The sequence below is a fragment of the Triturus cristatus genome, chromosome 2_2 (assembly GCF_964204655.1).
Source record: "Triturus cristatus chromosome 2_2, aTriCri1.1, whole genome shotgun sequence".
NCBI classification, from domain to species: Eukaryota; Metazoa; Chordata; class Amphibia; order Caudata; family Salamandridae; genus Triturus; species Triturus cristatus.
In genome coordinates, this window is record NC_140582.1 from 1,088,292,174 (window position 1) to 1,088,319,637 (window position 27,464).

The window sequence follows — 27,464 nt, forward strand, 5'->3', positions numbered from 1 at the left end:
ATATTCGCAGTCACTCACCACTAATCAATAACTACATTTGAAAAATGTAAAAAATGATAAGCATAAAGCGTGCTCGCAAGCATCAATGCAATTATTTTCCAGTGCAGGATGGAATTAATTAGCTAAGAACAGCAGGTGCTGTCACCATACTGAGTTAATAAGATTAAGTGTGTCAAGAAATTCAATCTATTGTGTGAATCTGGAACAGGCATATGGAGGGAACATCTCATTAGTGTAACATACGAGTATGAAATTATGGGATAATACTGTGGCAAAAGCCTCATCCACCAGGGACCACACAAAGATGAGTTTCCACAAATCGCCATGCTACTCTGGTCTCCAAACAGCAACATAAACACATTCTCTCTTCACAGATTTTACACTGCAGAAGTTTAAACCTTGACCACCCTTACCGTCTGGATTTCCGTCTCTGTCATATCTGGTGGCTTGGTCTGCTCCTTAGCCATCAGTGCCAACAGCTTCTGTATCACCGCAACATCCTTCATGACAGCTTGCAAATTCACCGTTTGACCATTTGTAAACATCTGATCCCCCATGCGGTTCACAGGACGATACCTGCAATGGAGGAAAAACATTCTTTCATTCAACTTATACAAGCAGTTTTATTTTGGAAAAACACCTTTCAGAACATAGCAGCATATCCTAAATGATGACTGATGATTTTTCTCAATTTTTCAAACCTTTACAATATTTGATACAATAATAAACTTCTTTATTATTCACTTGCTCTCGCCTACAGTGGGGAATTGTTTAAAAAAGTTATTTCTATAAATGGCTATAATTTGGGCTTCTATTGCCAACTGAATGTGCTACATAAATAGAGCATGTACATGCTGGCTTATGGGGGTGCTACCTTCGAGAGGGACTTTGTGGTATGTAATGGGGGACCTGGGCCAGTGCCACATTAATGACACCTTAGCCAGCTGCTTTATATCTTCAAATAACAAGCTACTTATTTGGGGTAAAGCTCTTTCTGTTAGAAACTATCTAGCTGCAGATTCCTAACCTTTTGAATATTCCCCAGACGTCAGACTGGATCTGGAAACTTTTCAGCAGTACCACTGTGCACCGGTAGGTGGCACTGCGCAGCTCCGTACTGACGCAGTTCCTCTGTGGAAATGACGCATGAAGCCTATATAGGAGCCACTTCTGCAAGTTAACGTCAGTTGCTTCAGAGACTGTCTGTGCCCCCAGATTCATAGCCCCAAAAGCAAACTGATTTAACCAGTAAGCAGATTCCTGGACTTGGGATCTTATTAAAGAATAGAGTCCAGTCACAGAATGGGGAAAATGGCAGGGTGTGGGAGGAATCTGCAGCTAAATAGAGTCTTTACCAGAAGGAGCTTACCCAAGGTAAGAAATCTGTTTTGCTGATAGAGACTTCTAGCCGCAGATTCCTCACCTTTTAAATAGACACCATCAGTGTCGAATTGGAGGTGGGACTGTCAATAAGCTCAAACCAGAAAGTCCTGTAAAACTGTTGGGGCAAAATGCCGCTCTCAGTCGGCCGGACTGTCTAGACTGTAGAGATTCATGAACGTATGGAGGGATGCCCATGTAGCCGCCTGGCAAATTTCTAGACCTTAGACTTTACATGCTAATGCAGTGGTCGCAGCTTTGGCCCTGGTAGATTAAGTACACAGCCCTACCGAGGCTGCCTTTTGACCAATGCATAGCAGATCTTAATGCAGCTGAAGGTAGTTCTCTTCTGCACAGCCTACCCTTTTCTCGTTCCAGAGAACCCCTATAGGAAAAGGCCCCTTTTTTGACATGGTCACCCCAACGTTTTGCCTGGTATTTGATGCAATTTTGACTGAAGTGCTCTGGGTTCCTGCTACCAGGTCCCCAGTGCCAGTGCTCTTTCCCTAAAACAAAGTAACTAATCAATTGTTCCCCAATTGGCAAGACCGTTAGTACCTCCAAGTCCCTAGTAAATGGTACCCCTGGTACCTAGGGCATGGTTACTTAAGAGGGTCCCTAAGGGCTGCAGCATGTCTTGTGCCACCCTAAGGGACCGACCACCAAACTCATGAAAACTGCCACTGCAGGCTGCGTGAAATGGTGCAAACAAATGTGAAAACACGACATGGCATGCACCCCGTGTGCCATGCCCACAGACACTGCATGCAAAATTTGTAAGTCACTCCTATAGCAGGCCTTATAGTCCTAAGGTAGGGTGCATAATACTACATGTAAGGACATATCTGCATGAGAAGATATGCCCTTGTGCAATCTAGTTCAATTAATAGATAGTACAAGTGAACAGAGAAGCCATCTGAAGTATATATGCACTGGTCATTACAATTTCCCGAGCTACATGATGGCTTTACTGAAACCTATGGTGTTTGGTATCAAGCACCTGGTCTTAACAAATCCAATCTGATGCCAGTAGTGGATTTAATCAAACATGCACCTTAGAGGTGCCCCCTGAAAACCTACCAGCCTCTTAGTGTGCTGGCTGACTGGTATAGTCCAGCTTGCCACCACAGACATGTTTCTGACCTCTGCAGGTGAGGGCCCATGCTCCTTGAGGTCAGAAACAATGCCTGCTCCGGAGGAAGGTGCTCACACCTCCTCCAGCAGGATGGCTAGCGATTTAGCATATCAAGGCCAGGAGCTTCAAAGCCCCTGCCGTCTTTGATATGCAACCCTAACTTCCCCCAGACCTGGGAGATTCCACCCCCTGCCCTGAAGCACATTTGCCACCAGGACAGGCGGGAAATTAGCTATGCATGTAGGCGTGTTGCGTTACTAGGCTAGTCACACCCCTAAGGTGGGCTGCCTGATGTCTTCCACAAAAGAAGGGCTCTACCATTTTGATTTTGGTGGAATTAGAAACTCTCAGACAGGGTTATACCCACTCCCTACAGGAAGTGGTCATAAGGCGTGTGTAGTGCCCTCAAAGGTAAGTAGCCCATTGGCTACTACCTTTCACTTACCTTAACGTCCCTAAATTCAGCATTTAAGTGGCCCCCTGAACTCCAGTAACTTAGATTCATCTGACTAAAGTACAGGAAGTACAAAGCAAAGCTGAAGAAGTGAGAACTGTGGACTACCTGCCGACTTTTGGTGCCAAACCCTGCCGCACACTGCTCCTTTTTTGACAATCCCAGAGAACTCAACTCGTCCTGCAGCTGTGCATCCTCCAAAAGCCTCACAGAGCTGCCAGCACTTTCCCAACCAGCCAGCATCTCCCTCGAAGTGGTGGAGCCACTTCCCTGCAACCTGCAAGCACTGACCACAACGTCCAGTTCAGCGTTCTGATGACCACCAGGTCCACCTATGCAGCAGCCACCCAGGAGGAGATCACCATGCTCCAGAGGGTCAGATCCGCCTCGCCACCAATGTGTGTGATGCCATGACCCCAGGAACAACCCTGCACCAATACCTGGAGTACCGGACCTCTTGCAGCAACCAAGGCTTGTTTGAAGTTCAATCCGCACTCCAACACCGCAATGACCGACCTGCTGATAAGGATATCAGCATCACAGAGGCCAGCACCGAAATTGGCCCAGCTGTCCTGTTTTGCCCCACTCTGCATGTCTGACCGAGAGACATGAGTGCCTTTGATACACGGGACCAGACGGCCAAAAATCATCTGCACCCGAGCTCTCTGGGTCCACGAACACCAACTGTGCACCCTTGCTCCCAAGACCCCCATGAAAAGAGCCCCCTATTGGGAACTACCAGACTTGTCCCCAAATCCCCCTCTGCAGCTGTTTCTAGGTGGCCCCCGTTCCTGGTCAACAGAGTAGCGCGCAGGCTACCAACCCGTCCAGCACCTCTGCACCAGGGCACTCCAGGGCCGGTAAACCCGAACTTCTGGTGATTCTTGGGACCGTGACACCGTAGCGTCTTAAGTCTTTAAGGTGACCCCGGGAACATGATTGCAAGTATCTATATGCAGTATATGTTTCTTTCTCCATAGGAAAGCATTACTGCGTAAAAATGCATTTGTGTGACATTTTTACTTACCTATAAAAACGGATATCTTGAAGTACTTACCCAATTACGATGTTCTTGGTGTTAAAATATATATAAAAGTACCTGTTATTTTTCTTAATTGGTCTCATGTTTCTTCTGGAGTGTGTGTCTCATTTATTGACTCTGGGTAATCAACAAATGCTTAACACTGCCATCTGATATGCCTAAACTGCTTGCCCACACTTCCACAAAAGAGAGCTTTTAGGATTAGTAATTTAAACCCTGTAAGCCAAAAAGGGTCGCCGGAACTTTCTACATAGTGTATCACATTTTGGTGCACTACAAAAAAAGACAGCTTACAACAACCCAGCGATGAGCTGAACATCCACCTGGTGTTCTTTGGTACAATCTATGTAAATGCTCAACGCTCTCATAAGGCCCTAGAAATGGAGTCTCTCCAACTCCTTAGAGAGGCGGAGCATAGAATGCCGGCAGGGTGATGGTTTGATTGACTGGAAACGGCGTCACAACTTTTGCTAAGAAGCAATCAATCAATCAATCAAGAAATTTGTATAGCGCGCTACTCACCCGGAGGGTCTCAAGGCGCTGGGGGGGGGGGTGGGGTCCGCTACTGCTCCAACAGCCAGGTCTTGAGTTGCCTCCTGAAGGAGAGGTGGTCTTGGGTGAGGCGGAGGTGGATGGGGAGGGAATTCCAGGTCTTGGCTGCCAGGTAGGAGAAGGATCTTCCTCCCATGGTGGTTCTTCGGATGCGTGGGACGCCGGCGAGGGCGTGGTTGGTCGATCGTAGTTGGCGGGTGGGAGTGTAGAAGGTCATGCGGTTGTTGAGGTACCAGGGGCCCAGGTCGTGGAGTGCTTTGTGTGCGTGGGTGAGGAGGCGGAACGTGATTCTTTTGCTGACGGGGAGCCAATGCAGGTCTCTCAGGTGTCTGGAGATGTGGCTGTGGCGGGGGATGTCCAGGATGAGTCGTGCGGAGGCGTTCTGGATGCGTTGGAGTCTTTTCTGCAGTTTGGCTGTGGTTCCGGTGTAGAGGGTGTTTCCGTAGTCTAGTCGGCTGGTGACAAGTGCCTGGGTGACCGTCTTCCTGGTTTCGGTGGGGATCCATCTGAAGATCTTTCGGAGCATGCGTAGGATGTTGAAGCATGAAGATGAGACGGCGTTGACTTGTCTGGTCATCGACAGGGAGGAGTCCAGGATGAAGCCCAAGTTGCGTGCGTGGTCCGTTGGTTTGGGTGCGCAGCCTAGGGCCGGGGGCCACCAGGAGTCGTCCCAGGCAGATGGTGTTGACCCAAGGATGAGGACTTCCGTCTTGTCTGAGTTCAGTTTCAGGCGGCTGTTCTTCATCCACTCGGCTACTTCTTTCATCCCTTCGTGTAGGTTAGTTCTGGCGGTGGCGCGGTCGTTGGTGAGGGAGAGGATCAGCTGGGTGTCGTCGGCGTAGGAGATGATGTTGAGGCTGTGTCGGCGTGCAATGGCTGCGAGGGGGCTCATGTACACGTTGAAGAGGGTGGGGCTGAGTGATGAACCTTGTGGTACGCCGCAGATGACTTCGGTGGCCTCAGATCTGAACGGGGGGAGGCGTATTCTCTGGGTTCTTCCGGCGAGGAACGAGATGATCCACTCCAGAGCCTTCTCTTGGATTCCGACGTTGCTGAGGCGTTGAACTAGGGTGCGGTGGCAGACAGTATCGAACGCTGCGGAGAGGTCCAGGAGGATGAGGGCCGCTGTTTCCCCATTGTCGAGCAGGGTTCGGATGTCGTCAGTGGCTGCGATGAGGGCGGTCTCATTGCTGTGATTGGCTCGGAAGCCGGACTGTGAGTGGTCGAGGGATCCGTTCGTCTCGAAGAAGGCGGCCAGCTGTTTGTTGACGGTCTTCTCGATGACTTTGGCGGGAAACGGGAGCAGCGAGATGGGGCGGTAGTTCTTGAGGTCGGTGGGGTCTGCCGATGGCTTCTTCAGGAGGGCGCTGAGTTCGGCGTGCTTCCAGCTCTCCGGGAAGGTGGCGGTGTTGAAGGAGCAGTTGATGATGTCCCGGAGTTGGGGTGCGATGACGGAGTCTGCCTTGTTGAAGACGTGGTGAGGGCACGGGTTGGTTGGTGATCCGGAGTGGATGGTGTTCATCGTCCGGATGGTGCGCTCCTCCGCAGAACCAGCTTGTTTGAAAAGAAGGTGGAATACAGTGCATTGACACATAGAGCCTGAAGCTCACTCACCCACCGTACAGATGCAATGGTGAGGAGGAGCATGGTCTTGAGGGTGTAAAGCCGGAGGAGCACACATCAGGAACGTGACGACCAGTTAAGGTCCCATTGTGGGAGGTAACAGATGTTGTAACCATTTTAAAAAACACATAACAGAAGGAGACTTAAACAGCAAATGCTGATCCAGCATCTGCAAAAAGGCAGAAAGAGCCTAAAAGATGCCCCTTAACAGTGCCCTAAGCAAAGCATTGTCAGGAAAGGGACAGGACAAACATCAAAACATCAGGCAGCTTCCCCTGGAGGAGGGCTTTCTGGCAAGTGAGCAAATTTGTCCCAACAGCAGGCATATACAGTTTTAGTTGAACGACGTCTGGCTGCCAAGATTACATCAACCCCTTCTGGAAGAAGGTCGAAGGTGTCCAGCTGTTGCCACTCAATCTCCCGACATGAAGGTTGCGATTGCACAGGCTCAGGGGCAGAACCCTGCCCTGCTGCTGCGAAAGCAGATCCTCCCTGAGGGGCAGCCTAATTGGAGGACAGAAGCTCAAGCCCAGGAGTTCTGGATACCATACTCTCCGTGCCCAATATGGAGCCACTACGATGACTTGGGCCTGGTCGGTCCTGATCTTGAGAACTTGGGGCAAAAGTTGTATTGGTGGAAATTTATACAGGAGTTGTTAGTTCCATTCGAGGCAGAAACCATATACGAGCAAGTGATGCCTTGGAAACTTCTGCGCGCAAACATTGCATGTTCTTGGTGGTGGTGAAAATATCGAGCTAAGGTTCTTCCCACTCGCAGAAGAGACCTTGCACCACCTCCATTTGTAACTGACTCTTGCTAGGCGCCACAGATTAGCTCAGTAAACAATCCTGACAGACGATTCTCCATCAGAAAGAGTCCTTGGCAGTCCAGCCATCTCCAGGGGCACAGGGCCTCTTGCAAAAACAACAGTTGATGGACAGAATGCAGAACAATGTCATACATTCACCCCAGTACTGAGATCTGGGCCTAAATCCATCGTTTCTTTGCTCACTTTGCCATTCCAGTTTGAACCCAGCCATATGCAAATCAGTCTTGACCCTGTGCCTCATGGGAACAGTCCAGCCCGAACTGCATTTGACCCAAAACACATAAAAATATGGTGGCTTTTACAACACAATTTTTATCAGTGTTATGATATAAATCAGTGATACGTAATTTCCCAAGATTCTGGCGTGCATCGGGGTAAGCCCAAAAGAAGAATATTGGAAGAGAAAGTCTCACTCACATAATGTGACATGCTTCATCATAGGCAAACTCTCCCCACCCTGGTAGGACAATACCACAAGGGCAGACTCGGCCTGCTAGTAAACCCGATGGAGGGAGTTCTTAAATAAGATAATTTCCTGGACAAAACAGGAGGATACAGATCCATTTAATAAAGTTCCTAGAGGTAACCGGGTTTTCATCTTTTATAGTGGTATCCTCTGAGGCATCTAAAACCGACTACTCGATGGAAAGAGAGCACAATGACTCAGACCATCGTCTTATCGCCAACATATTTCTGCCCTATTCTAAGTCACCTATATCAGTCAGGGGCATTTGTAAGGGCTAAGGCTCCCTAAAGACATAGACTAACAAACCGTCAATAGTAAAAAGTAAAAACCATGACCAGAGTGAATCCTACTGGTCTTAGTGCTAGTAAACCCTCACTAAGGGGATACCCGCCATCCAATCTGGGGAAGGACGATGTCCTTTGTAGTCATACAATCATCAAAAGGCACACCATGTAGAAGCACCTATCATCCATCCTCACTCAGCCGCAGGCACCGCCAGCTTAACCTTCAGGTCCCACTGTAGTGCTGCATATGCCATCTGGCATGCTTGACCAGCAGGATGTAAAAGGCCATCAATCTCAGCAGTCTTAGAATCAACTTCAATGAAATCCAGGACAAAGACTTAAAGATCAGGATCATAGCCTGGATGTCCTAGACTCTCTTTCCTGGGGCAAAGACATCAAACTGAACCATGTCCAAAATGGCTCCTATAAACTAGAAGGTCTGAGAAGGAGTCAGGTATGACTTTGACACATTGATTGCGACCCACACAGATGACAAGAGGCTCGTCATAGTCTGGAAGTGGTTCATGACTGCCTTGGGCGAGCCGGCCCTTAAAAGCCAGTCGTCAAGGAAGGGGGAAGACTGACACCTCTGACCTCTGAAGGCGTGCTGCCATCACCACCATAACTTTCGTAAACATCCGAGAGGCGCTGATGAGACCAAAGTGGAGCACACCGAACTGAAAATGCTCCTGTCCCACCACAAACTTTCGATAGCGTAGATCGGCGGGCAGGGTGGATATATAAAAACAGGCATCCTGCAGGTCGACAACACCATCCAGTCTCCAGTGTCAAAAGCAGATAAGACCTGAACTAGGGTGAGCATTTTTAATTTTTTCTTCTGAAGGAAGACGTTGAGAGGGTACGGGTCTAAAATAGACCATTTGGCCAGAAGGGCCTGCACTTCTTGCCTCAAAATGGAGAGAAGGTCCTCAGTCAGTTGCTGGGGGGTCGGTTGAAGATGTAACAGACGAGAGGAAGGGTAAGGCACAGCCCCTGTGAATGCTGTACAGGAACTACCTGTTTGAAGTTATTGCTTGTCAATCCAGGAAGAATCGTTGGATCATGCCTCCCACTGAGTGGCTGTGATCCCCTATGAGCACACTAAAGCGGCTTTGCAGGTGGGGCTACGAGGGGGTGGTAGACTGGATGACCTGATGACCTTGGCAGCAGCAACGGTGTTCATTGTGGCCTTAACTGCAGAACTGTTTCTTGCTGAGGTTGGGCAGGTTGGCGGTACGGGATAGCTCTAAAACAAATTTGCATAAGGAGTACCAAGGGTGGTGCGGTTGGCGATGTGGGCGGAGAGGCCGAGAGAGAGTGCAGTATCCCTGCTCTCCTTAAAAAGCATTAAAGCGGAATCAGCCTGGTCTCCAACCAGGCGAGTCCCGTTCAAAGGTATGTCCATAAGAAAGGAATGGATATTGCCTAAGAACCCAGTAGAGTGGAGTAAAGTGGCATGGAGTGTTCTCGAGGGTAGTGTCATAGTGGAGTAGAGTGGCCTAGTGTGAAGTAACACAGAGTGGAGTGGAGTGGAGTGTCGCGGATTAGAGTGTTGTGGCATGGAGTGTTGTAGAATGGAGTGGCTTAGAGTAGAGTGGAGTAGAGTGTTGTAGAGTGGAGTATGTATGGCGTAGTAGCACACTGCCATTACAGACAAGACATTTTCAATTGAAATGACCATTACATTTGCACATAAACTTTTGCCGATAAAACTATGCAGTGCACAAATGATAATATACAGAAATAGCATAAGCTAGTGTACTGATTTGTTTTGATTGTATTAAAATGTTTCCACCACACTCCCAGTGCCTGGCAAGATGTCATATAAATCCTCTCACTTTGAAGTCAGTGAAAGAAAAGTACACACCAAGCTCCCTCGGATCACACAGCGTGACACTGACCTCCGTCTTTAAATGCACAGCAAATGTGACAACATAAGAACACATTTTAAAGGGCTGCTTACAGAAAGCGAGGACTCATGGAAGAATGCAAAGAGCGTTGCTTAACAAGCTTTGTTCCACGGGAGCGACGACTACATGCTGGACAGCCTAAAACAAATAAAGCTAACAAACAGAAAGCAAGAAAATGTGAGTTACAAACTGCAAAGCCAATGGTAAGCAATGGGCAGCATGCATTCCATTGGAAGCTTGCAGAATGCCCACAAGAAGTCTTTTTTGCAACAAGATCTGGTAAGCTTCGACCCTAAAACAAAGGCTGGTGACGTACCAGGCCTGTGATCACATAGAAAACAAATTATGCAGCTCCTAATATCAGGATCCAGGAGCTCTTGAATGAACCCAATTAACGATGTTCAACTCTACTGATCATGAAGATAACTCTTATGTGGTCTGATGAAACTGCCTGTAGAGGGATTTGATCTAATTAAGCCATATTGTACAAGATGAAGGACACACATGTTACCAAATAGAGCAATGGGGCTTTCAGGGCATGTACATGGCACATTCATTCCCATGAAAGGAGGACAGCACAGGGCATTATCTCACCCTGGGTGAGGGGAAATAGCCAGATGACTGACTGACTTGGGCTGGGTGGCTTCACTATACAGAATGCCTACGCAGGCAGACACTACCCATCAATAAGCAACTCAGGTGAGCTGGAACTAAATTAATTTAGCACCAGCAGTGCCAGTAGCTGCGTCTCCTGCTTCATGTCTATGGTTTTCCTTGCCAATGCCTCAAGCAGCTTCAGCTTTAACCTCAGCACATCCTTTCAAATCTTAAGGACAGGCATATAGACAAACATTACGGTCAGCATGAAAAAATATTGCCTTATTCAAAGTGAAAAGCATTCTGTTGAAAATGGCAGATTTCGATTGTCCCTCCTTATGAGCCAAAAGGAAAATACAACCAACACCAAACAGGATGGATTTTTTAAACTGAATGACCCAGCAAAACAACGAATATTAGGGGATTGTAATTCATTTATTCTTGGACTGGACTCCACAAGCTCATCCCCCCACGTTCGTAACACATCTGTCGGAGGATGAGTACAGAACATGGGTTTGTGTGAAATCTGGTGCATCATGCACCCTCATCGCACACTGTACACATAATTACCGCCCCAGCGAACCCAGTCTAGACTGGACTACTCTCTCGCTCCAGCTGGCCTGCTCCCGGAGATCATAGACTCAAGCATTCTTCCTAGATGTCTTTAGGACAATTCCCCTATCATACTTGTACTTACACTTCTGAGAGGGGGCGACTGGTCCAACTGGCGCATGAATACTTGGCTCCTCTCAACAGATTGAGGTAGTCAGAGGAGCTCGGAAGACAAATCTCTGGGAGCGGGCCACAATGGAAATATTGGCCTCAAAATATAAAATATATGAGGCTTTAGACCAGGCTGGGAAGTTAATTTATTGGCTCGCAAATAGGGAGGCCGAAGTTTGATTTGTTCCTCGCATCCAAGACCCCGAAGGGGGTGTTGTGACTAGTGCTCAGGAGACAGAAAACATGTCTACCAAGTATTATGCACACCTTTATGAAAAGTGCGAGCCAACAACTGGGACAAGAGATAGGCCCGTTCTCAGGGAACTCCCCCTTACCGAGCTGACACCGAGGACAGTGCAGCACTGGACCTTCTCATTTAAGGAGAGGAAATCTTGGGAGGCCATCAGAGATATGCCTGCTAGAAGGGCTCCTGGTCCTAATGGATTCCCATGGTATTCTTCAAACGTTATCCCTCCCACCTGGTCCCACAACTGACAGTGATATTTGAAGAGACCCTTGGGATGAAGATTTAGCCATTTGACTTGAGAGGAGCCAGTCTGGTGGTTCTGCATAAACAGGGCTGACTCCAGCTGGAGTGCGTCTCTCAGAGGCCCATTTCGTTGATAAATACGGAGACAGATTCTGGCTGAAGAGCTGGTCAAAAGCCTGGTGGGGGTAATTCAGTCATTAGTACACTGGGATCAAAATGGATTAATGTGTAACAGGTGGAGTAGACGCTGCATCAAAAGGCTATAGGTGGCGCTAGATTTGGCACAATGATCCCCTACTCAACTGTACTCCCCGAAGAAGTGCAGTTCTTGATTGATTTCGAGAAAGGGTTTGACTCAATAGAATGTTTTTTTTTATGCAGTCCTTGAGAGTATGAATGTTGGTCCGATGCTCAGGTACTATGTCCATCTGCTATATAATCTCCCATGAGATAAGAAAAGGGTTAATTGGTAATCTTCCACTCCCTTCCTGATACAGTGGGGCACCAGGCAGGGCTGCCCCATCTCCCCTCTTCTTTTTGCCTTGGTTTTGGCACCATTAGCTAAATGGGCGAGATCTGAAGAAGAGGCGTGGGGGGGGGGGGGCTACAAGGGTATCAGGACCACGTGAATGATATAGCACTATCTGCTGATGATGCCCTATTATATGTTCAGCACCCCAAGACTTCTATCTCTCATCTTATACAAATCTTGATGGTTTATGGAGAAGTTTCAGGTCGCAGAGTGAATTAATGTTTCACTGGACGCGAAGACGTGCTGCAAGTTCAAGATTGCCCCTTTAATTCACCAAATGAAGACACACTTCGGGCTCCCTGTCCGCGAAAGAGTCCTTTTTAAGGCCATGTGTATCATCTTTAGGGCAGTTCACAAGATGGGCCCGATGTTTCTTCAAAGAAAAATTAAAGCATATGGACGGATTAGAGTGCTAAGATCTTACTTTGCGAATTTCCTTGTGGTGTCAAATTGAGGAGATTCAGAATAGGAGCCCGGGCCTTTTGGTTAAAGCAAAGATCTTTGAAGACCTGGCTGTTCCTGGTATAGTGATTGTTAATGCTCATTTCTGTATTTGGTTTTGTTCTGGGCTAGAGCCACGATACCTTTTAGGTCGCAGCTGCTCTTTATAAATTTTTATTTAATTGAATTCACTTCCAATTCTGGAGCAAACCGCCGAAGTGGATGATGGACCCGTGGAGGCTTTTTCAAAATGGTAGCCCTCCCCACATATTAGTACACTCTCCATAATTACCCCCTCCCTCTCCCAGGAGACTTTTTCAACCCTCTCCAACGCACTATTCTTAATTACATATGGGCAGGTAAGGCCCGAAGGGTGCCTGTAATATATGCATACATTTCATATGATGGGGGGTTGGGACTTGTAGACATAAGATGGTATTATCTAGCTGTCCAGTTATTGCCAATAAAGGACTAGTTGTTTTCTGACAGGACTAACTCTGCAATCGAATTTGAGGTTGTGGCAATGGGTGTGCCACTCCTCCTAGCCTAATAATACAGCTACCAAGTGGACAGGGAATTGGCCATCGGGTGCTCCGGGATAAGGAGCAGAATAGTCAGATAATGAAAGAAACTCACCCAACCCATGCCCCTGGCATGGTAAATGGCTACCGCAAGCCTCCCAGTTGTCTGGATTTTCCAGATGGGATACCATCAGGATATTTAGGGTAGGGGACATATGGGAAACCTTCAGTATAAAAACATATGGTCAGATACAGTCTGATTTTGACTTACCAAGTCACAATTCTTCCACTATCTTTAAATCAGGTACGCACTTAAAGGCTCTAGGGAGTGCCTGCAGAGAGTTTCTGACTTCAAACCACTCAAGATCAAATTGATACTTGAACAATTAGCCAAAAAAGAAATGTTCAGGTTATATAGAGCCTTAATATTCAACATGCCAGACCCCATGCAGATTCTCAGGGATTGGTGGGAGTAAGATCTGGGCTCCCCAGATGACAATGAACAGGCTGAGGCAAAGATGGCTGCTTGGGAATTGGTGATCCTGGCAAGGCTCCACCATTTCCAATTTAAATACTGCCACAGAGTTTATTTTACGTCATCTTGCTTCCATAGAGCAGAGCGTAATCGCTGCCCAATTTGCACCCTATGTGGGGGTAACGTGGGTACAGTTCTTCATATGATTTGGGAATGTACGGTAGTGCAAAGCTATTGGTCCAATATCCACTCAACCCTGGTTCGGGTGACTTGTGTGGGCCTTGAGATGGACCTGAAGTTTCCATCACTGGGGATTAGGTTAGTGTTAGATGATAACTGGGCTGGAAGAAACTTGTGGCACTGGGACTGCTAATTACCAAACGAGAACTTGCCCTTATGTGGAGGGCCATGTGTAGGAAGCTGGCTCTGTATTTACTATGCCAAAGTGAGGGATAGTGTGCACAGAGTCCAGTGGAACCCAAAGGTAGGCGGAGGTAAAAGTTAGATAGCACCTCACTGTCTATTTGTGGTAGTGTGGTCGAGCAGTAAGGCAGTATCAGAGGACAATGTTAAGCATTTGTTGTACACACTCAGTCAGCAAATGAATTCACACACTCAAAGACTGAACTTCAGACCAACTGTTTTTGTATAAAAAATATTCTTTTGGTTATTTTATTTCTAGAACCAAGCAAGCCTGGCACAGGTAAGCAATAAATATTTTACAGTAATAAATACTGATTGTAAAACAGTTCAATTGCAATTGTAAATGTACGATGGTTTGACTAATAGTATTGTTTCAGAGAAATGCAATCACTTGTAAATACAGTACATAGACATGAATGGGATTTTCAGAAAAGGTAAGTTATTTTTGGATTACTTTTCCTACTCAGTGTTGTATGCCTGGATGCAGCACTGTGACATTTCCTGTAAACAGGTGAGTAAAAGTGTTTTTGTTAAATCATACAATTTTAAAGAATTTCTTTAGGTTTCAAAACTCCACACTTAGAAACTTTTTCAGGAGAAAGTGTCAATGTTATCCTGTGGAGGAAAATATGGTTATCGTTTTTTAGGTAAGTATTCAGTAGTGGGAGTTGAGGTTCTGGGGGTAGACTCAAGGGTCCCCCAGGATCAGTGATGCACTCTTGTTACACCCTCAGCGGCACTAGGGCGGCCAGATGCAGAGTGTTGAGGCCCTATGCTATCCAATGGGGGATAGGGGGTCTCCGGTTGGTGGCTGCTGGCAAGCAGGTCACTGGGTTGTGGGAGCAAAGCTCATGGACTTTAGCTCAGGGCAAATGGGGAAACAAATTAGCACCAAATGTCTTAGGTGTGGCGCTTTTCTGTGTGGTTGGTCAACATGTTTCTTCGCAATCCTACAAGTCTAGAGGCGATTCATCAGGACCTAAAGTTAAAAAACTATCTACACTAAGGTGGACCGAAAAACAAGAATAAACTAGAAATGTATGCCACCATGACTTACTGTCTAATGACTGGTAGTACTGGTTCTACCCTATTTGGGATATACTACTGCTTCATCAATCCCTGGCAGGTCAAGATATGAGGAACTTCCCCATATAGTTTGCTTAATACGCAATATGTCCAAGGACCTACCCACTGCTGCCGGTACTTGCGAAGAAACATGTTGACCAACCACACGGAAGAGCGCCAGACCTAAGACATTAACTTAACATTGCACCTTTCCTCTTTATTTTAATCAGGGTAGGAGACCCCACAATTAAAATTATTTTTGCTGGTACTCCCAACCCTGTTTTAACTCAAATAAACATCACACACCACTCTGTCATCTACACTCACTAAATCTCTCACTCCCACAGCACCAAACGGCTATTTGGAAAAAGATCTCTGCAAAAGTGCCCCTCATCGGGAGCCCGTCAGGCACTGCAGCACCGGCCAGACGAGGAGCAGCCCGATGATGAAGCATGACACCCAACTGGGTGTGTGAGGGCATTATAGTCCAAAGAAATGGATTCCCATCTCTTTGACTCTGTAGCCTACTGTCTTTGGTATATTGCTACATTCTAGATCATTCAGGAACAGCACATCTCTAATTTTCATATTAAATTTGGGCATCTGTGCTGGAACTTATGTATAAAAGCCCTTTGTCCCTCTATTTGTGAACACAGGGATGTGTGCCATGTCGACACTTCACTTTGTTCTGCACCAAGGCACGCAGTCTGCAAAGGAAGCGTGTGAGTGTCATGGTACAGGACCTCTAAGGGTGGCACAGTAAGTGCTGCAGCCCTAAAGGGCTTCTCTGGTCACAGTGCCCTGGGTACCTAGGGTACCATTTACCAGGGGCTGACCTGTGGCCAGAGATGCCAATTGGGTTAGTTTTGAGAAAGAACATAGGCCCCAGGAACCTGATTGGCAGGGACTCAGGGCCCATCAAGTAAAAGTGCATCAGTAGTCTGCCAAAAAGTGTGTGTGGGGGGGGGGGGGGGGGGGTTACTGCAACAGAAACCCACTTTCCTACACCATGGCTGCCTGACTGGACCAGTTCAATGGAACTTTGAGCTGCAGTGAAGGAGAGGATCTATCCGGGGAAAGGTTGCACCCACAAATATGCTAAAATAGGAGTAGCATGGTGAGCAATGTCCTACCGTACTGCTCAATTCTATATACATACAGGGAGAGTACGGCGTGATTGGGTATCAACAGATGAAAAGTCTTCTGCATGTATCATCCTTTGTTTTCTTTTTTAATTATGACGATATATATATAGGGGTGAGCTGTACCGTTCTTAGTTTGCTGCAATGTTTTCCTGCAATTTATGAAATGTAAAACTCAATAAAAGGATTGCACTCTACAAAGTGCCTGACCCCACTGTGACAGGGCGCCTTCGGAGGATGACCACCAGTGCCCCGGGGGTACCACAGAGGTGTGTTTTGCGTCCAAGAAGGGGTGGTGTCCTGGACCTCAGCCAGACCCGAAAGTGGCTTTAAGTATGCCAACAGCACAGAAGGAGGCATTCAGCGACAGCGAAGACCAAGCGGGACAAACAGCGGGAGCCAGAAGAAGCGAGTGCATAGGCCACAGACCAGACGAGCAACAAGGAAGCGAGGGCGGAGGCCGTAGACCTGACGAAAGAAGAGGAAGTGAGCAGCGGACCAGTGGCAGATGTTTCCCCGGGGGAAGGCTCTCTGGACGAGGCAGCCGTGGCTCTGTCAAGGTGCCACGGCTTCAGGCAAGTGACCTGAACGGCTAGGCGTTTAATGGGTGGGTGGGTTTTCACCCACCTTATTTTACGGGCCTGTAGAAAGGTCAGTACGGCACACTGGAGGGGGGGACAGAGACCCCTGGTTTGGATAAAGGGTGGTATCTGGGGTCTGACTAGGCACAGGACATTGGTCGAGGTGAGGAGAAAACCCAGAGCTAGGAGTCACCAGTAGCATGGGGGCCACGTGAAGACTAACGTTCCCTGCACTTCCCTCACGACCACTTGAACCTGGGTTGCTTTGTTTTCTACCTATTATCCCTTCACTCTACTCAGACAGTGTGAAGCAACACTTTGAGTCCCTATTCCGCTCTCACCCTATCTTCCGAGGGAATGATATAGGGTTATCTAGCGTAGTGAAAAGCAACAGGAACACTGATAGCCTCTCCCTTTCTTTTCTCCCTGAAGGGAAGCTCAACACCAGAGAAGACCGCAGAAGAGGAACCTAAAAACGGAGAAGAAGTGAAATCCTGTAGGAGAGAAGACGCAAGCCGAGACGGACTTTGGGACTAATCTCTTACTGTGTGAGCCTTAAAAGTGGGCAAACACCAATAAATACCTCTTGACGTCATACCTACGGCCTCTCATTGTGTGTTGTTCTGTGACACCCACTAAAGCCAATGTGAAGCTAAATAGGCAGATACCACTACCCATCTGCAACAATAATCATTCAACTCATAAAAAAAAGCAACATCAAATTCACAGATCCAAAACCAAATTTACCACGGAGCATACAATAGATTCTTGCAAAACCAAGAAATCAACATGAAAATTTACAGACCTAATTACCTCGCTGATCGAAGTGTCTAGATACACTCTAATGTAGCTGTAAAGGCCACATGTTCAATGCATTTCATACCCTCTATATAAATAAATCTAATTGTAAAGATTCCAATTCGGTAAAACAAGCATGCAGAAAGTCCCACCTACCACAATAGGGCCATAAGCTCAGAGTGGCTTTGCAACTTATTCTTATATTGCTTGTGTTATTCTAACCTTTCTGCAACTCTTAGGTTTCTGCTTACCCTGTTACTTACACTTAACCAGTGTTTCATTTGAGCCGCTGATTGCCACTGGCTTTCATTTTTGAGCACCGACATTAATTTTTCTTATTGGACATATCGGAGAGCAAGAAAGAGTAAACTAACAAAGGGGAAAGAAGGAGAAAGACGGCAAATCCTCACAAAGGGAGTAAACAGGAACATTCAAGAGTGAGAAAAAGGGGCGGGGAGTGGATTAAAGAGGCATGAGGTGGATTCCAGACTACACAGACTTGCTGACAAGTATTAGCGCTGGCCACGGGCTTCTGAGGTCTTAGGGCACCGGCACTCTTTCTTTTGCAAATAAAGCACTGCCCTTACCCCAGCATCTGTGTGCTGCTTGCAAGAGCGCTTGTACTGCTGCTACACCCGCCAGTTTATTTAATTAGTCTACGTTAACCAGGTGGCCATTGTATCATAATATATCACATATTTCTCCACTACAAAGGATACTTATAATCTCTTTTCTGCAGTGTCGCTTGTCTTCTTAAGATTTCAATTATATAGTCTTTTGTATACTATATAATATATTATACATTATATTTCATCATGACCAGCACTCTGTGGGATCAAATTTATGGTTTATTAATACTATCGAGGTTGCCTGTCAAGCTTTCAGAGTGCAAAGCCTCCTTACTGTAATTCTTCTCATGTTCCTTACTATTGTTAATTCTGATCTGTTCCAGTTTAGTTTCCTTACTTCTGATTTCCTCATTTCTTCACTCCAAATAAATATGCTCTAATTTCTTCTGCCTCTGGGGGAAGAGAGAATTCCACAAACTAGAACATATCCAAATATATCTGTAACAGTAGTAAAAATGCTTCACGCTTAAAATACCTCTTCAGAAAAGTGTTCTGCTCAGGCAGCAGAATCTTTTCAGGCCCTCTTGTATGTGACTATTTTAAAGTTTTCAAAGTTTTTGGCGGAGATGCTTAGGATTTGATGGTTAGCTAAAAAGAAAATGCTACTTACTAGTATGCATCTGTTCTTGGCATGTAGAGCTGCAGATCCACACACTAAGCATAGATCGCCATCTGGTGTTGGGCCCGAATGTTTGCACTTGTTTTTGTCTTGGAAAAGTCTTTGAAAGTCACAAGATAGGTGACTCCTCCTTTGGATGATAGTGCGCATGTGCATCGGCTCCATCTTCAGATTGTTTTTCGCCAGCAGTGAAATGATGGAGTTTTGTGAGAAACAGAAAAGATGCCCATGTATGCTGTATCTAAATAAGATCATACTGGAACAGGTAAAGGTAGCCGGTGAGGTGGGTGGGCATGTGTGGATCTGCAGCTCTACATGCCAAGAACAGATGCATACTGGTAAGTAGCATTTTCAGCTCGAGGCATGTGAGCTGCAGATCACACACTAAGCATAGATTGTATAGCAGTACGCCTCATTAGCGGCGAGCACTAGTATTCTGTTGCAGTAGTTTGAAATAATGTTTTGAGTACAGCCTGGCCCACACTAGCTTGCTGTTTTGTTTGCACATCTACACAATAGTGTTTTGTGAATGTGTGCGGTGTAGACCATGTAGCTGCTTTGCAGATGTCATGTAAGGGAATGTTCCCTAAAAATGCCATTGAAGCCCCCATCTGTCGGGTAGAGTGGGCTTTAGGGGAAACTGACAATGTTCGTTTTGCTTTGTGATAGCAAATCTGTATGCATTTGACAATCCACCTTGCTATCCCAGATTTTGATATGGGGTTGCCTTTATGTGGTGGTGAGAAGGATACAAAAAGCTGTTTTGTCTAGCGAAAAGATTTTGTTCTTTCAATGTAATAAAGCAGTGCTCTCTTGACATCTAAAGTGTGGAGAGCTCTTTCTGTGACTGTTTGAGGTTGCGAGAAGAACACGGGCAACTCTACAGACTGATTGAGGTGGAAGGGAGAAGTAACTTTAGGAAGGAATTTAGGATTAGTTCGTAGAACAACCTTATTATGATGTATTTGTAAGAAAGGTTCCTGAATAGTTAGTGCTTGGAGCTCACTAACTCTTCTAAGAGAAGTGATGGTCACTAAAAAAGCAACCTACCATTTTAAAAACTGTAGCTCACAGGGCGTGGCTTGGCAGGCCAAGATGGTGGACGCACTCTAAGAGTGCTCCCGGACCCCTCCACCATCCGCCCGCAATCCTCCCATCTACTTGGCCATCCGGACCCGTTACCTGCTGCCGTTTTGGCACTGCGCCGCGGGCTGAGCTCTTGACCGGCTTAATGGATCTTGCCCTTTTCTCTGGTTGTGGGGCATGTGTGGAAGCGGCCACCATTTCGGGCGGCGGGAGCTGAGTGGGCCCTCTGTCTCCCTAGGTGTCCCAGCAGTACAGCTCACCTATTGTTGACGGCGCTGCTCTACGGGTGACGCTGGGCGGCCCTGGGAGAGGAGACTGACCTGCGGCGCCTCCCGGGTGCATTGTTGAGATTCCTGTGTGCCCGGCGCTCTCCCGCGGTGTGCGGCGCTGGGGAGGCGCCCGATGCATTCCTGCCATCTGCACCGTCTGCGGGGTGCCCGTGGATACAGCCGCCATATCGGGCGGTGGGAGCTGGGTCGCCCTCCTATCTCTCCCCCAAGGAGTGTTTGCAATCTCCTGTGCCCGGCCCGCCGGAAGGAGGTGGTGGGTGGTGCTCTTGGTGACGGGCGGAGGTGACAGCTGGAGTCCTCGGGCCTGCTCGCACCCGCTTCTAATTGGGACCTGCCTGGGGAAGCGGCCGCCGTATCCGGCGGCAAGAGTAGCGGCGATCGGCGTTGAAGCTTGGCGAGGCTCTGGTGGTGCCTGGTGAACTGGGGTGAGACCCGCGTTGCAGCGGCTGGGTCCTGGCGGCGGTGGGGTCCGGGACGGTGGAATTGGGGCCCCCCCGTGCGCACAGGCTGCCACAACCCTGTGTGGTTCCCCGTGTTGCCTCGCTTGATCTCTCTCGCTCAGAAGGTGCACGGCTTGTCTTCGTTTGGACAAGACTCCGGTCTCAAGCCTATGGGCCTGGACGTTTCTGCGACCCCAATTCGGCCGCGGCATCGAGCGGCGGGGTGCTTGGGGTGGACCCTTTGATGTCAGGGAGGTCCTCCTTGGCCGACTGATGTGTCCCGTTCGCCTTCCCACCCTTCAGCCATCCCGAGAGACACCCTTCGCTTACGGCCCTCCTGTTGGGACCTTCAGCGGCTTGCCCCGGGCGGGGCCTGTCTGGGCGGGCTTGTTGGTCCGTAGTTACAATACTGAGCAGTGAGGGCCTTCCCCGCAGCCTCCCCGCGGACGGAGATTTGGACTGCACGGTGCTTCGGTGCTGATCGTTTTGCCTGCTCGTCTTTGGGCCGCCCGCGAGGGGTGTTGCCCGCTGTGGGACTTCTTTGAGGGGGCCCGGGTGCTTGGGCTCTCAGGGGTGCTATTATGGGCAGGACGGATAGGTCCTCTAAGGCCCCTGCCACCCAAACCAAAATGGACCGTTTCACCACCTCGGAGGCGGGTGCTTCTGGGGGGGCGGCGGATCAGGAGCCCCCACCCTCAGCTGAGTTGTCAACCATCCTGCAAGCTATCCACGCTTCGCAAGCTTCGGTGGAGGGGAAGATCACGGAGGTGCGTGTGGACGTGACCCTTATCCGGCAGGACCTTCTTAACGCCAACGCCCGGATCAAGGAAGCCGAATCTCGTATCTCCACCGTTGAGGATGACATCCAGCAACTCAAGGGGCAGGTCACTCGTCTTCACTCCCAAGCTCAGGAGCTGCACCGCTGGGCAGAAGATGCGGAGAACAGGTCCCGGCGTAACAACCTTCGCCTGGTGGGGTTCCCGGAGGGGGCAGTGCAGGGCCGTATGGTGGACTTCCTCGAGAAATGGCTCAGATCGTGGGTTCCCAAAGGTTCGCTCTCCCCCTGGTTTGTGATTGAGCGGGCCCATCGCTCCCTGGCCACGAGGACTCCCCCGGGTGGGGCCCCCAGGCCTATCATAATGCGGGTCCTGAACTTCAAAGATCGGGACGCCATCCTGTCGGAAGCCCGCAAACAGGGGAAACTCCTGTACGAGAACTGCACCATTCTGATCTTCCCAGATTATACTCGCGAGGTACAGGGTCAGCAATGTGGTCTCGTCACCGGACCTCGACACGACAGGCCCCCATCCCCAAGTAGAGTCGCGCAGGCCAAGCAGCTGTGGTCATGGTCCGCCTCTCTCGGTCTGTGCGACGCCTGGCGACTGTGGCATCTCCACGTGAGACAGTTTACACACACCTCGGCGGCCCACCATATACAGGCACGCATTGACGCCATCTTCGTCCCGTCGACGGACTGCCTTCTGATTCAAGAAGTCTCACTTCTTCCGCGAGGTATCTCGGACCACGCGTAGGTGCCGATTTGCGCAGGGCCCCCTCCCGCCTCTGCCCGACAAACATGGAGGCTGAACGCTTGGTTTCTTCAGGACAAAGACTTTAGGAAGGTGGTGGGGGTGGAGCTCAGGCAGAACTTTCTCTCCAACGAGGGCTCAGTGTCCTCTCCGTGCACCCTAAGGGAGGCGGGTAAGGCCACGATCAGGGGGGGTCGCTAAGGGCTGCCTCAGGCTCCAGCGCCAAGCCCTGCTGGAGCAGATTACCTCACGGAAGGCACAGGCCCTGCGCCGCGAACGAGCTGCGACCCGATCCCCAGACGACTCCAGCATGCGACTTCTGGCCCGGCTTCGGATGGAGATTAAACAGCTATCGCTAGATGCGGCGAGGCTCCTTTGGCGCTCTTCTGTGGCCAGAGTATATGGATGGGGCGACAAAAACGGTGTACTCCTTCACCGTCTGGCAACGTATCCCAGAGCGAATCGTATAATCCCTGAGATAGTGACGCCGGAGGGGTCGCCGTGCCGCGCCCCATTGGAGATGGCGCAGGCATTTGCTGCCTACTACCGCAAGCTCTACGAGGCCCGGGTCCCGACCCTCTCCCTTGCGGACCTGATGGACGGTGAGGGCGGCTGCCTCCCGCAGCTTGATGCCACAGTCCAAACCGCCCTGGACTGTCCCATTTCCCGTGAGGAAATTGGAGACACTATCGCTCTCGTCTCTTCTGGCAAAACTCCGGACCCTGACGGCCTCCCCCAGGAATATTATGCCTACTACCGGGATGTTCTCATCCCTCATTTAGCAGCGTTATTCCTTGAGGCCATGGAGAAGGGTTCCTTTCCCCAAGAAACCGATATCGCCACCGTTGAGGTCATCCTGAAGTCCCAGCCCCCTTCGCCGCAGTGCGCGGACTACCGCCCCATCTCCCTCATCAATACTGAGATCAAACTGTTTGCCACCCTCCTTGCCCAACGACTCAGGCCCCATCTGTCCACGTTGGTCCTCCCTGACCAATGTGGGTTTATGCCTTCCCGTGGCACCCGACACTGTCTCCGCAGACTGCATCCCGCCTTGGCTCCCCGCCACCTCCTCACTCCTTACCTTGCGCTACTCCTGGTGGACTTCGAGAAGGCCTTCGACTCTGTGGACTGGGGCTTCCTTCAAGATGTTCGAGGCGATGGGACTTGGTCCCCGCTTTCGGGCCATGGTCAGGGTCCTGTATGCCCTCCCGCGGGCTCGTGTCTTAGTAAACTGGGTCCTGTCGGAGCCCTTCCCGGTCCGCAGGGGAACACAGCAGGGTTGCCCCCTCTCCCTCCTGCTTTTTGCTTTAGTGATGGAGCCTCTGGCGTCCTTGATGCGGTCCTGTGACCGGATGCGGGGATGGGAATGGCCCAGCGTCGAGCCAGATAAAATCGCCCTTTACGCGGATGACGTTCTCATCTACCTGGCAGATCCTACCCAGTCTGGTCCCCATTGTCTTAGTCTCCTGAACCCCAATAAGTCGGTCCTGGTCCCCCTGCACCTATCTCGGGAATGCTTTGACTGGCAGTCCGACATACCCCTGCGCCGTCAATCATTCAAATACCTGGGTATTTAGGTGACCCTACTGCCCGAACTTAGCTGTGCCCTCAATGTCACTCCACTGGTAAAGCGAGCCAAGGCGGATCTCCAGCGGTGGCAGTCATTACCCCTCAACCCCATGGGGAGGGTGGCTCTCTTCAAAATGATGGTGCTCCCCCGCTTCCTTTACATGCTTCAGAATGTCCCCATGTGTTTTCCCAGGGCCTGGTTCCGTACGCTGGATGGCTTCATCACCAGGTTCCTATGGGGGAAAAGTAGGTCCAGATTGGCGCTCGATACCTGTAGGATCCCTTCGTTTGACGGGGGTTTGGGGATGACTCACCTCTACCTCTACTATTTGGCCACCCAACTCCTTTCCATACATGACTGGTTTAATGGGAGATGGTCCGACCCGGCCTACAGGCTGGAGTTGGGGGAACTGAGCCATGACAGACTACATTCCTTCCTCTACAGGACCTCGATTTCATCCCGTCTCCCGGAGGTGACACGTTCAGTGCTGTTGGCCTGGCGAGCCGCACTGTGGCACGTCGGCTGGACACGCACACTGACCCGCTGTACGCCCTTGTGGCGCGGGACCTGGCTCAGGGAGGTGTCCAGGCTGCGGGCTTTGAGACCTGGGACCGCATAGGCATTTCACAGCTGGGGGATGTTTGGGGGGGGAGATCACATGCGTTCCTTCGATGATCTCCAGGCCCGGTACTTGCTGCACCCCTCACAATTCTTTTATTACCTCCAGCTGCGGCATGCCCTCCACTCACACCTGGCGACGGGCACACGCTTGACTGACCATAGCCCACCGGAAGCGCAGATTATGTTCGGGGACCTGGGGAAGGGAGGCATTTCCCGTATTTATCGCACACTGATTAACAACACCCCGACTTCCTTGGACAGACTGCGGGCGCAATGGGAGGGCTCGGTAGGCCTCTTAGAGGAAGAGGATGCCCTTATGGCTCCTAGAATGGTCACCGCCTCCGCTCGACTGCGCTTGGTGCAACTTTACTACCTGCACGCAGCATATCTCACCCCTGTACGTCTTCACTGCGCAGGGCTTCGTCCGTCCTCAGCCTGTACCAGGTGCGGCCATGATCCCGCAGACTTCCTGCACATGGTGTGGGCCTGCCCCCTCCTAGCAGGATTTTGGGAGGGCATTGAGGTTGAGCTTTCGGAGGTTCTGGGGTGGGAGGTCCCGCACGACCCTAAGCACACGATCCTGGGCATTACGGATGGATTGGATGGGTCACGCAATGACAAACTGTTCTTTAATACGGCCATGGTGGCTGCTAAGAGAGACATTGCGGCCTTGTGGAAGTGTCCTAACCCTCCCACCGTGGGACGTTGGCGGAGTGGGGTGGACTGGTGTGCCACGCAAGAGAAGGTTATGTACGCAGCACGGGGCTGCCCCAAGAGATACCGTAGAATTTGGGGGAAGTGGCTGGGGGGGGGGGTGGTCTAACCATGAGGGGCTTGATTGGTTCCATCGTTTCCTTGTCTCGTTATATCTGTATGCGGGGGAGGGGGGATTCTGTGACGGTCATTCTCGATCGTTGACTTATGGTGTGATATGGCTGGTGCATGTCTTTTGGTAAAATGAATAAAGTTGTTTATCAAAAAAAAAAACTGTAGCTCACATTTATGTGGAGGTTCAAATGGAGGACCCATTAGTCTTTTGAGAACGATGTTTAAATTCCTCACGGGTGAGAGTGGTACCCTGGGAGGAATTATTCTTTTGAGGCCTTCCATAAATGCTTTGATGGCAGGTACTCTGAAAAGTGATGAGTGTTGCCTATTTTGTAAATAGGCCGCTATGGCAGCGAGGTGCAACCTAATAGATGTATAAGCCAAGTTACACCTTTGGAGATGTAGTAGGTAACCTATGATGTGTTGGATAGAGACATCTAGAAGATTGATGGTGTTGTTGTGACAATATATAACGAATCTTTTCCACCTGGCAGCATAGCAGGCCCTAGTGGTGGGACGTCTAGCCTCCTTAACGTTCATACAGTCAGGGTGAAGGTTAAGGTAACCAAATTCTAAGACCTCAAGAGCCAGATCGCAAGGTTGAGCTGAGCTGGGTCCGGGTGTCTGATCTCTCCACAGTTCTGGGTTAAGAGGCGTGGGGAGAGGTGCAGTTTTTGGTGCAGGACCACAGAGTTCCAGTAATGTGGTGTACCATGGTTGTCTGGCCCAATTTGGAGCAACTAGAATGAGAGTCAGTGAGTGTTGCTGTAGCTTTTGCACCACCAATGGAATGAGTGGGAGAGGCGGAAAAGCGTACGCAAATCTGCCTGACCAATTCATCCATATCGCATTGCCTTTGGACAATGGGTGTGGGAATCTGGCGGCGAAGCTTGGGCATTTGGCGTTTTCGTGTGTGGCGAAGAGGTCTATGTGAGGTTGGCCCCATATTTGAAAAATGGTTGAAGAACTTGCGGATGACGTTCCCACTCGTATCTGTTGCGTTTGACGGCTTAACAGATCGGCTATGTTGTTTTGGACTTCCGGGACATGTTGGGCAAGGAGAAAAATGTTCTGCGGTACAGCCCATCTCCATATGCTTTGTGCTAGATGAGAGAGCTGTAGAGAATGTGTCCCGCCTTGTTTCTGTATGTAATACATGGCTGTCATGTTGTCCGTGCGGACTAGGACAGCCTTGCCTGATATCTGCTTTTGGAATGCCTTTAGGGCTAGGAATATGACTAGTAACTCCAGGTGGTTGATGTGGAGTAATTTCTGTTGAGGAGTCCACCTGCCCTGCATGGTGTGATGTAAAAGATGAGCTGCCCAGCCGGAGAGCGATGCGTCCGCTGTCAGGACAATTTGTGGAACTGGCTCTAGGAACGGTCGCCCTTTGGAAAGGTTTTTGGTGTTCCACCACTGCAGAGAGCGGTGAGTGCGACCATCTACCAACACCAGATCTGTTAATTGACCTTGAGCCTGGTTCCATTGGCGTGCTAGACACTCTTGGAGAGGACGCATCTGGAATCTTGCGTGAGGCACTATGAATATGCAAGAGGCCATCATCCCTATGAGTTGCATGAACACTTGAGCTGGAAGAGTGTTGACGCTGAAATTTGGTTATGAGGGCTTGTATGCTTGCTAGCCTGGCTGGACTGGGATAAGCAAGTGCTTTTGAGGTGTCTATTGTGGCCCCTAGGTACTGTTGTATGTGGGACGGTTGTAGATGAGACTTTGCATGGTTTACTGTGAACCCCAAGTCGTGAAGTAGTTGAATAGTGGCGTGAGTGTGTTGTACACACTGACTGTATGAGCTGGCTTTTATGAGTCAGTCGCCTAGATATGGGAAGACGTGAATGTTCTGTTTTCTTAGATGGGCTGTAGTTATAGAGTAGGGGGTGCGCTCCTAAAGTTCATCAAATTATTCACGCTTAATGTGGTGCTGCAGCAATCAAGAGTTGTCAGCTGATGCTATAGGAGACCAAGTAAATAACAAGTTTGAAAGCTTGTGTTTGCTGCGCACAATTCACCTGGTGTGTATACACCGCTATGTAAACATAATTTCACAAATGTTCGTTTTATTCTTAGGAATTCATTTTCAATTCAAAAAGGTACATATACTTCTATGCAGTTACACAAAACATTTTTAAAAAAGAAATTTTGTAAACATTGTACATCTGTTACTCATAGATGTAGGTTTCAAGCAAATTTATACATGTACGTCGATTCATAGACGATATTTTCCTGACTTGGATGGATTCTCGCGAAACACTAGAAAACATGATACTGACCAGCAATTCTTTCAACCCCAGAAATCAAGTTACCTACAAAATTCATGATAACACAATTGAATACCTTGATGTGACAATCACCAAACAACTTGATGGTACA

General features: G+C 49.1%; 1 protein-coding gene across 1 annotated transcript in view; it reads right to left on the reverse strand.

Moving 5' to 3' along the window:
• Nucleotides 1-27,464, reverse strand: part of POLR1A (RNA polymerase I subunit A) — a 604,540-nt gene that overhangs the window by 413,655 nt on the left and 163,421 nt on the right. The window contains exon 9 of the mRNA XM_085642615.1: nucleotides 414-576. Within this exon, the coding sequence (XP_085498741.1) occupies nucleotides 414-576 (163 nt within the window). The remainder of the gene's footprint in view (nucleotides 1-413; nucleotides 577-27,464) is intronic.